The sequence below is a fragment of the Coregonus lavaretus genome (genome assembly GCF_964263955.1).
Source record: "Coregonus lavaretus genome assembly, chromosome: 1".
Lineage (NCBI taxonomy): Eukaryota > Metazoa > Chordata > Actinopteri > Salmoniformes > Salmonidae > Coregonus > Coregonus lavaretus.
This window is the reverse complement of record NC_139988.1, coordinates 46,524,352-46,534,727: the sequence shown is the minus strand read 5'-3', so window position 1 is coordinate 46,534,727 and position 10,376 is coordinate 46,524,352. Positions and strand designations below refer to the sequence as shown.

The following is a 10,376-nucleotide window of genomic DNA, read 5'->3' as shown; positions in this document are numbered from 1 at the left end:
TGAGTAGGTAGATCTGAGTATAAAATGATTTTTTTATGTTTTTTTTTTTTTTATGTATAGAAAATCCTCACTGAAAGCTCATGTTAGCTCCTAGTGCTAAAACTACTCATCTTTTGTGGTTTAGAGTCCAATATCCCTTTGCCAATTGTCTTACGAATCTGTAATTTCTTTCCTCAGAAGCGGAAGAAGCAACTTGCATCTTCAATGCTGGAACCTCCAGCATTCAGCCTTTTTTGTGTGTTGCATATTTTTATGTTGTTTTTTATTGAACAATTAATAGTGTTGTACTGAGTTTGTTTAACCTTTTACTGCAGTGGGCTAAATCAGGCTCACACAGCGTGATTCTTGGTAGTCCTAAACAAATCTACTTTGAAACAAAAGTATACACCTTACACATGGTTATTGGCTTACAAAAAAGAAGACACCTGTACCATGTCAGATATAGAGTTGAAATGTAATAATTTTTGACTTTGCATACCAATATTACACTTATATACATCACAGAAGACTGAAATATAACAAAACAGTTTGACATAGAAACACTTGATTTTCGTTGTAAAAAAGAAATAATCTTTATTAATAATGAAATTATAAAAAATATTAATAACATTCCACCCATGACGTCAAAGAGGGCACTTTTGGTCATTGACTGCAGGAAAGAGCTACATTACCTTTTATAATTTGTTGGAGGAGCAGTTGGCTCTCACTCAAAACTGTTCAAGTAAGATCTTAATTAAATCAAACTTCTGACTCCTCTGCTCTTCAATTCCTCCTGCCTATGCCTTTGCTTTTAGAATAGACAACATTATGGGACAACCGCTGTACTCCACTTATGCCTATTGGGCCTCTGGGTGAGTCACTAAGGGGAGGTGATCGAGGTAGTACAGACTCACTTGCGGAAGATGGGGAAACCATTGTTGCGTTCTTCCTCGATGCGCCGGGCCAGGAACTGGCAGCTCTTGCGGTCGTGACCGGAGCCCAGCAGGTTGTGTGTGGGGATGAAGAAGTTGGGGAGCATGCTGTGTTTCAGATGGCCTTCAAAGTCCTCCAGCAGCTGCTGGAAGCAGGGTCCCAGCCGGACCGCCTCCCAGTCGCTGTCCTGGGTCCTGGAGCAGCAGGCGTGGAGCAGGGTGGTCTTGGCATGGTAGGAACAGAACTTGGACAGACTAGGGTTCTCTGCCTTCAGCAAGCCCAACAGGTGCTTCAGAAGCTTCAGACAGTACTTCCTGAAGCAAGAAAATGGGCAAGTCTCAGGCACACATGATAATACACAATTTATGAAAGGAAATGGGTTTAATGCTGCGTTCATAAAATCGCGTACATTTGTAAATACAAGCATACAACTGGGAAAAATCCACTTGAACACCCCTCAGACTGGTAATTACTAGTAGTGGGAAACTCATTTATCATCCCTGAGCTCGAACTTCTCCCACATGCTGAACTATGACATTATCCACTTAGGAAATGACCTCAATAACAACATTTTCAGCAGTTAAATGCAACAACAAACCATTAGGTTTTTGAGCACTATAATTTGTTTGCGAGAATGCTTTTAGTTTGTGCTTGACACAGCTTGTTTGCCATTAGCCAATCGCGTTTCTCAATGAGTTCAAAGCACGTGGATGCATCTTAACTCATATTTACTACTTCACAACTGGAAATTACCACCTTCCCATTTGGTTATGAACACAGCATAAATATTGGTTAATAATGATTTAAGAAATGTACCGTTGAAGGCCTATGTCATGGAAAGTACACTATATTCTCGTTAATATGATTCCCTGTACTCAGTGCTTAATTTGTAAATTGGGAGGTGCCGGAACAAAAAAATGAGCACGAGAGGGGGGTGACCTGGGGAGCTCTGAGGTACCGGAACGCATGAGAAAAAAAAATCACCTTTATAATAAAGCATTGAATGCATATCATCACATTTCCGTAGTGGCATAGAGCAGTAGAGTAGAGGCACTTACAGAAGTTGCACACATGGGAAAAATGTTTTGTGGCCTAGGGTCCAGGAAACCCTAGAATGAACGAAGAGGCAACTCAAATTAACTTTGATCGTGTTTATTAGAATGTTTAAATTGCAAAATGTGACAATTATTTTTCATGCCACGAGAGGTACCAGATCAGGCCAAATAGGTTCCAAAAATAAATCACTGCATTTGACTCACACAGCCTCAGTCACTTACTCACCTCGTCCACTGTGTGTGTGCCTCTCTGTGACATCAGCTAAACATCTAGCTGGCTAGCTCATCATGTCTCAGTCTAAACTGTACACTCAAAAATACAGAAAGGAGTGGGAATCAAACCCTGAACTCAAAGGCTGGTTGAAGCCGTTTATTGGAGATGATACACAGGCATACTGCCTGTATTGTAAGGCTGATTTCTACGCCAAACTTAGTGATGTAAAAAAACACATGACAACTCAAAAACATACTCAAAAGGCAAAGCCTTATAACAGTTCCACCCAAAACAAGCTGCCATTTATGGTTAAAAAAATTGACTCTGCAAAAAAGGCTGAGGCCACCATGGCATTAGCTATCGCTGAACACTGTTCCATGCTGGCATGTGATCACATTGGAGAAGCATGTAGAGCTGCTTTCTCAGACTCCACTGCTGCTACCCACTTCAAAATGCACAGGACAAAGTGCACAGAAATGATGAATGGTGTTCTAGCACCATACTTTCTGAAAAAGTTGGTCGCAGATGTGGGTGACCAGCGTTTCAGCCTCCTCCTCGATGAGTCCACGGATGTAAGTGTTTCTAAGTACCTGGGGGTTGTGATAAGGTACTTTAGTGACACCAAGCAGACAATTGTATCAACATTTCTGGGGCTTGTTGAGTTGGAGGGAGGAGATGCCAAATCTATAGCCTTTGCTGTTGTGGCTTTCCTCGAGAAGTGTTGTCTTAAAAAAGAGAAACTCCTGGGGATATGGACTGACAATGCCTCTGTTATGATGGGGATTAACAATGGGGTCCATAAAGTGCTGAAGGAGGAGTATGGCCTCAAAGATCTGGTTCTTATTCGCTGTGTGTGCCACTCTCTGCAGCTTGCTGTAAGTCATACTTCCAATGACACCATCCCCCGTAGTGTGGAGTACTTGGTACGAGAGACTTGAGACCATCAACTGTGGGGAGAAACCTTTACAGATAACAAGGTGTGTGCCACACGTTGGCTCTCCATTGAACCTGCGGTTTCACGCATTTTGGACCAGTGGGAGGAGCTTAGGCTGCATTTCGCAGTCACCAAGTCCAGTGAACACTGCTACATGGCTGAGGTTTTATACTCCATGTACAGTGATCCTCAAAACATATTGTATCTGACTTTTTTGAAGTCAGTGCTGGGTGAGGTACAGTTGGCCATCAAGGCTTTTGAGGGAGAGCAAGTAGATCCTCTTATGCTACTTGACAGCTTGGTTAGCTTGATCAAGTCTGTGAGCAGCAGGGTGTTGAATCCACTGGCAAATGTTGATGTACTCAAAGGGCCAATAGATGGATACATCAGTCCCAAACCGTACCTTGGTTACCTTTTTGAGTCAAATGCAGCTGAGCTCCACCTTGCGCCTGAGGATGAAAACAATGTCCGAAAGCAGTGTGTAGCCTTCACCATCTCCCTCACTAATGAGTTGAGGGTGAGACTGCCGGACAACATCGAAGCATTGCAGTACATGTCAGTTTTCAATGTGGAGGAAACTCTAAAGCACAATAAGAGCCCTGGAGAAATAGAAAAAATAGCCAAGCTCCTTGGCTACTCCCCTGTAGAGATAATCAAGATTGTCCAGCAATGGCGTGCCATCCATCTTAGTGAATGGAATGAGACAAAAAACACACTGGGCTTCTGGAGTGAGATTTGGAAGTTCAGGGATGCAGCTGATATCAACCCGTTTCAAGAACTTGCCATGGCTGCTGTTTCTGTGTTGTCCTTGCCACACTCGAATGCTGAAGTTGAGAGAGTATTCAGCCAGATGAGTGTGGTAAAAAGCAAACTTAGAAATCAGATGTCTTTGCAGACCCTTAACTCCATCCTGTACATTCGATATGGACTGAAGCTGTCTGGTGAGGCTTGCTATGAGCACCAGCTGCCTGATAATGTTTTGCAGCTTTTTGGCACATCAGCTGCTTACTCATTTAAGTCAGCTCCCTCAGTTGCTGAACCTGCAATAGAGAGCCTTGACCAAAATGATGATGACCCACTCTTTCTGTGAGCCAGCACAGCCTGTGTGTTTGTGGAGGGGGTTCTGGGAAAAAAATAACAATTAACCTGAATTAGGGCCAGACTAGTTACCATCATTTTCTCACATTGCCATTGCCAGTTTTTTCTATTGTCTCTTTTTGGTCCATTTAGATTGTTAATGTAGATTGTATACAACATTTTTTTTAAATGTTATGGTTAAAAATGTTCATGTTTTACTGTGACTTGTTGTAGGCTACTAAGTGGACCATAAGGTTAAAAACCAAACCAAACTTAAGAAAACTAAACTAAATATATATATTTTTTAAACTAAGTAACTCCGCCAGAGTGTCTCTTTTGGGTCACTTTTGCCGGTCCCAAGCCCGGATAAAGGAGGAGGGTTGGAATTGTGACATAAAAAAAAACAAGAATCAACAGAAGAAAGTTCATTTGTAGTTCTAAACATATTTAGGGTGTTTTTTACTCACTTTTTGTCTCTCCCACGACGTTATTCCTCTCTCCTACAGCCTCCATCACAATTATATGCACATGGCAAATTATGCAAATTAGGCGATGACGTCATTTAGCGACTTCTAACGACTTTTAGGACAGCCAATAGCTACTTTCCTTACTGAGGAGTTGGCAACACTGGTGCTGGATCCTGTTCTGGCAGGGTCTGGCTCAAATTAAGCACTGCCTGTACTGTATGTAGGCTGACAATATTTGACTCGTTTTTGGCAGGGCATTATGACTACAGTATTCATGTTTGCAGCATACATTCTATAGTAGGCTTACCTGCAGCAGCGAGTCCCGTTGGCCTCGCAGCAGGTCTTCTGGGAGCCATGATTTGTTAGGATACTCTTCTCCACGTGCGAGAATGAGATGCGCCATATGTCTGTAGGTAACAGGACAAGAAAATGACATTTAGGAAACTCAGAAAAAGGCAATAGCCCCTGAAGGAGGGGGGATTCAGTGCTGGGGGAAAATGTGACAGCTATATCTGTCCTCTAATACAGGACTAGTAAAGGCCCTAATTTTGTGCGAAAAATATATTTTTCAACAATTTCAACAAATGTTGTCTTAATATATTATTACTTTTTGGGGGGAGGGGGATTTTTCAGTGGGTGCTGCAGCATCCTCAGTGCCCTACTTCCAGTGGCTATGCTCTGCACCTCCCATTTATGAAGAAATCACAAATGAAAGTGATAGTTTTATTCAAGATGTGTTAGCTTGAATGGTGTTGACCTAATTGTTACAAAATGGTTACCTCTAGCGCAGACCCCTTCCCGTTCCACCGTGCCCTTTCCCTCGTACTTCGGAACGAGGTAGTACCCCTTAAGCTTTTGTTCTTTCTTCACTTTGGTCCCGAGCCAGATGTCTATTTTGTCTATGCCTCCCTGGGTGAAAGTGGGCCAGCTCGAGCGGACCTCAAGCCCCAGAACAATGTCCAGTGAGATAGGGACCATTCCCGTCCCGTTTATCAGTAAGGTCACCGCCGGGCAACCCTTCTTCTTCTTCTCCAACCCCACGCCTTGATAGAAGTATGGAAAGAAGACAATTTCAATTAAGAAATGTTTTGCATACATATTCTACATTATAGGCATTTGGGAAGCGCGCGCTGCAGCCGTACCCACCTCTGAGTATCTTCACACACTTTTTAACCTCGTTTCTGAACTCGGTAAGCATTCCACTGGCAGATATTGTGTTGTCTTCATCTAGAAAGCGATCCAAAGAGTGTTTTCCTCGTTTGAATGCCACGCTGTAAAACGCCCCATCATCCCCAAACGGCCGAATGTCCACCCGCTCGACAGGCACAGTCAACATCACGTCAAATTCGTCGGGATTAGAAATCTATATTGATCAAAAGATCGTGAAAAATCAGTGAAGCATGAAAGAGTAGTGTGTCACACTGGTGATGTATGATTGAATGTAATTAATGACCCACCTTTAAATTCTCGTAGTAACTTCCAGTGCGCAGATCATTTACATCTTTGAAGCATTCCGTACACTTTTTCATGTGGTCCTTAATACGCTTTACCAAGTCATTGACAATACTTGCTGATTCCGATTTCTGTTTCTTCTTAATCTTCAATTGGTCAAGGGTTGTAAACAGGATTTTATCCGGATTTGAGTCAAAGTTGTAACCTTTTCTGACCATCCTTGATCCGGTTTTAACTTCTACGCTCTCATGTGGCACAGGTGGCTTTCCCTCAGTGGTGCGCTTAGGCTGCTTATGCTCCTTGGTTTTCTTGGATTTGTTTTCATCAATGATCTGTTGCGTTTCTTTCTTAGTGTCTTTCACTGGTTCTTTTGGAGGTTGCCGCGCACTCTTGGCCCGAACCGGATTCTTGGCATCCGCTGGTTCATGACTCTTTGCGCGCACGCTTCGTGGTTTCCTTCTCCCGCTCATTGTAGTAAGTATGATCGTGATGTGACACCGACGAGTAAAAGTGTCTTCTGTGCCAGTTAAATGATACTCTCTTCACTGTTTCCATTTGATGAAATGTGAATATGAACACTCCCCTTTCTACATACAGAATCCGTTCATCGCCCTCTTGTGTCGCAAACTATTGAGCAAGAGTTTAAAAAAAGCACATGCACGCCCACCCTCACTTGTGTGATGAATGATTGACCTGAAATCCATCCAGTAACTTAATGGACTTAACTTTCAATACGATAGCGATAGCTAACATGCTAAGTAGTTGCAAAGTAGCTAAAAAGTAATAATGAGTTGAAAAGTTGCTAATTAGCTAAAATACTCAAGTTGGCCAAGATGATATTCGAAAACGCAACCGTTGGGTTCAATCAATCAATCAATCAATTTTATTTTATATAGCCCTTCTTACATCAGCTAATATCTCGAAGTGCTGTACAGAAACCCAGCCTAAAACCCCAAACAGCTAGTAATGCAGGTGTAGAAGCACGGTGGCTAGGAAAAACTCCCTAGAAAGGCAAAACCTAGGAAGAAACCTAGAGAGGAACCAGGCTATGAGGGGTGGCCAGTCCTCTTCTGGCTGTGCCGGGTGGAGATTATAACAGAACCATGCCAAGATGTTCAAAAATGTTCATAAGTGACAAGCATGGTCAAATAATAATCAGGAATAAATCTCAGTTGGCTTTTCATAGCCGATCATTAGAGTTTAAAACAGCAGGTCTGGGACAGGTAGGGGTTCCATAACCGCAGGCAGAACAGTTTAAACTGGAATAGCAGCAAGGCCAGGCGGACTGGGGATAGCAAGGAGTCACCACGGCCGGTAGTCCCGACGTATGGTCCTAGGGCTCAGGTCTCTCAGTTGGCTTTTCATAGCCGATCATTTAGAGTTGAAAACAGCAGGTCTGGGACAGGTAGGGGTTTCGTAGCCGCAGGCAGAACAGTTGAAACTGGAATAGCAGCAAGGCCAGGCGGACTGGGGGCAGCAGGGTGTCATCATGCCCGGTAGTCCTGACGTATGGTCCTAGGGCTCAGGTTCTCAGAGAGAAAGAGAGAACGAGAGAATTAGAGAGAGCATACTTAAATTCACACAGGACACTGGATAAGACAGGAGAAGTACTCCAGGTATAACCAACTAACCCCAGCCCCCCGACACATAAACTACTGCAGCATAAATACTGGAGGCTGAGACAGGAGCGGTCCGGAGACACTGTGGCCCCATCCGAAGAAACCCCCGGACAGGGCCAAACAGGAAGGATATAACCCCACCCAAAGCACAGCCCCCGCACCACTAGAGGGATATCCCCAACCACCAACTTACAATCCTGAGACAAGGCCGAGTATAGCCCACAGAGGTCTCCACCACAGCACAAACCAAGGGGGGGGGGGGGCGCCAACCCAGACAGGAAGATCACGTCAGTAACTCAACCCACTCAAGTGACGCACCCCTCCCAGGGACGGCATGAAAGAGCACCAGCAGGCCAGTGACTCAGCCCCTGCAACAGGGTTAGAGGCAGAGAACCCCAGTGGAGAGGGGAACCGGCCTGGCAGAGACAGCAAGGGCTGTTCGTTGCTCCAGCCTTTCCGTTCACCTTCACACTCCTGGGCCAGACTACACTCAATCATATGACCTACTGAAGAGATAAGTCTTCAGTAAAGACTTAAAGGTTGAGACCGAGTCTGCGTCTCTCACATGGGTAGGCAGACTGTTCCATAAAAATGGAGATCTATAGGAGAAAGCCCTGCCTCCCGCTGTTTGCTTAGAAATTCTAGGGACAATTAGGAGGCCTGCGTCTTGTGACCGTAGCGTACGTATTGGTATGTACGGCAGGACCAACTCGGAAAGATAGGTAGGAGCAAGCCCATGTAACGCTTTATAGGTTAACAGTAAAACCTTGAAATCAGCCCTTGCCTTAACAGGAAGCCAGTGTAGGGAAGCTAGCACTGGAGTAATATGATCAAATTTCTTGGTTCTAGTCAGGATTCTAGCAGCCGTATTTAGCACTAACTGAAGTTTATTTAGTGCTTTATCCGGGTAGCCGGAAAATAGAGCATTGCAGTAGTCTAATCTAGAAGTAACAAATGCATGGATTAATTTTTCTGCATCATTTTTGGACAGAAAATTTCTGATTTTTGCAATGTTACGTAGATGGAAAAAAGCTGTCCTTGAAACAGTCTTGATATGTTCGTCAAAAGAGAGATCAGGGTCAAGAGTAACGCCTAGGTCCTTCACAGTTTTATTTGAGACGACTTTACAACCATCAAGATGAATTGTCAGATTTAACAGAAGATCTCTTTGTTTCTTGGGACCTAGAACAAGCATCTCTGTTTTGTCCGAGTTTAAAAGTAAAAAGTTTTCAGCCATCCACTTCCTTATGTCTGAAACACAGGCTTCTAGCGAGGGCAATTTTGGGGCTTCACCATGCTTCATTGAAATGTACAGCTGTGTGTCATCCGCATAGCAGTGAAAGTTAACATTATGTTTTCGAATAACATCCCCAAGAGGTAAAATATATAGTGAAAACAATAGTGGTCCTAAAACGGAACCTTGAGGAACACCGAAATGTACAGTTGATTTGTCGGAGGACAGACCATTCACAGAGACAAACTGATATCTTTCCGACAGGTAGGATCTAAACCAGGCCAGAACTTGTCCGTGTAGACCAATTTGGGTTTCCAGTCTCTCCAAAAGAATGTGGTGATCGATGGTGTCAAAGGCAGCACTAAGGTCTAGTAGCACGAGGACAGATGCAGAGCCTCGGTCTGACGCCATTAAAAGGTCATTTACCACCTTCACAAGTGCAGTCTCAGTGCTATGATGGGGTCTAAAACCAGACTGAAGCATTTCGTATACATTGTTTGTCTTCAGAAAGGCAGTGAGTTGCTGCGCAACAGCTTTTTCTAAAATTTTTGAGAGGAATGGAAGATTCGATATTGGCCGATAGTTTTTTATATTTTCCGGGTCAAGGTTTGGCTTTTTCAAGAGAGGCTTTATCACTGCCACTTTTAGTGAGTTTGGTACACATCCGGTGGATAGAGAGCTGTTTATTATGTTCAACATAGGAGGGCCAAGCACAGGAAGCAGCTCCTTCAGCAGTTTAGTAGGAATAGGATCCAGTATGCAGCTTGAAGGTTTAGAGGCCATGATTATTTTCATCATTGTGTCAAGAGATATAGTACTAAAACACTTAAGTGTCTCTCCCGATCCCAGGCCCTTGCAGAGCTGTGCAGATCCAGGACAGCTAAGCCCTGGAGGAATACGCAGATTCAAAGAGGAGTCCGTAATTTGCTTTCTAATGGTCATGATCTTTTCCTCAAAGAAGTTCATGAATTTATCACTGCTGAAGTGAAAACCATCCTCTCTTGGGGAATGCTGCTTTTTAGTTAGCTTTGCAACAGTATCAAAAAGAAATTTTGGATTGTTCTTATTTTCCTCGATTAATTTGGAAAAGTAGGATGATCGAGCAGCAGTGAGGGCTCTTCGGTACTGCACGGTACTGTCTTTCCAAGCTAGTCGGAAGACTTCCAGTTTGGTGTGGCGCCATTTCCGTTCCAATTTCCTGGAAGCTTGCTTCAAAGCTCGGGTATTTTCTGTATACCAGGGAGCTAGTTTCTTATGAGAAATGTTTTTCGTTTTTAGGGGTGCAACTGCATCTAGGGTATTGTGCAAGGTTAAATTTAGTTCCTCAGTTAAGTGGTTAACTGATTTTTGTCCTCTGACGTCCTTGGGTAGGCAGAAGGGGTCTGGAAGGGCATCAATGAATTTTTGTGTTG

General features: G+C 43.6%; 1 protein-coding gene across 2 annotated transcripts; it reads right to left on the bottom strand.

Annotated features, from left to right (window-relative positions):
* Window positions 1-548: 548 nt before the first annotated feature.
* On the bottom strand, window positions 549-6,581 carry LOC311108891 (cyclic GMP-AMP synthase-like; the record flags this gene model as incomplete). Of its 2 annotated transcripts, XM_084151682.1 has the most annotated exons (6): window positions 549-1,226; window positions 1,971-2,021; window positions 4,967-5,066; window positions 5,439-5,702; window positions 5,806-6,022; window positions 6,117-6,429. In XM_084151682.1, the coding sequence occupies 6 exons, from the start codon at window positions 6,327-6,329 to the stop codon at window positions 890-892; spliced, it is 1,182 nt and encodes a 393-aa protein (XP_084007808.1). In that variant the 3' UTR covers window positions 549-889. The 2 variants fall into 2 exon arrangements, with proteins under 2 accessions (XP_084007808.1, XP_084007807.1); XM_084151681.1 differs by lacking the exon at window positions 1,971-2,021 and having other exon boundaries at window positions 6,117-6,581.
* Between the last annotated feature and the right edge of the window lie 3,795 nt (window positions 6,582-10,376).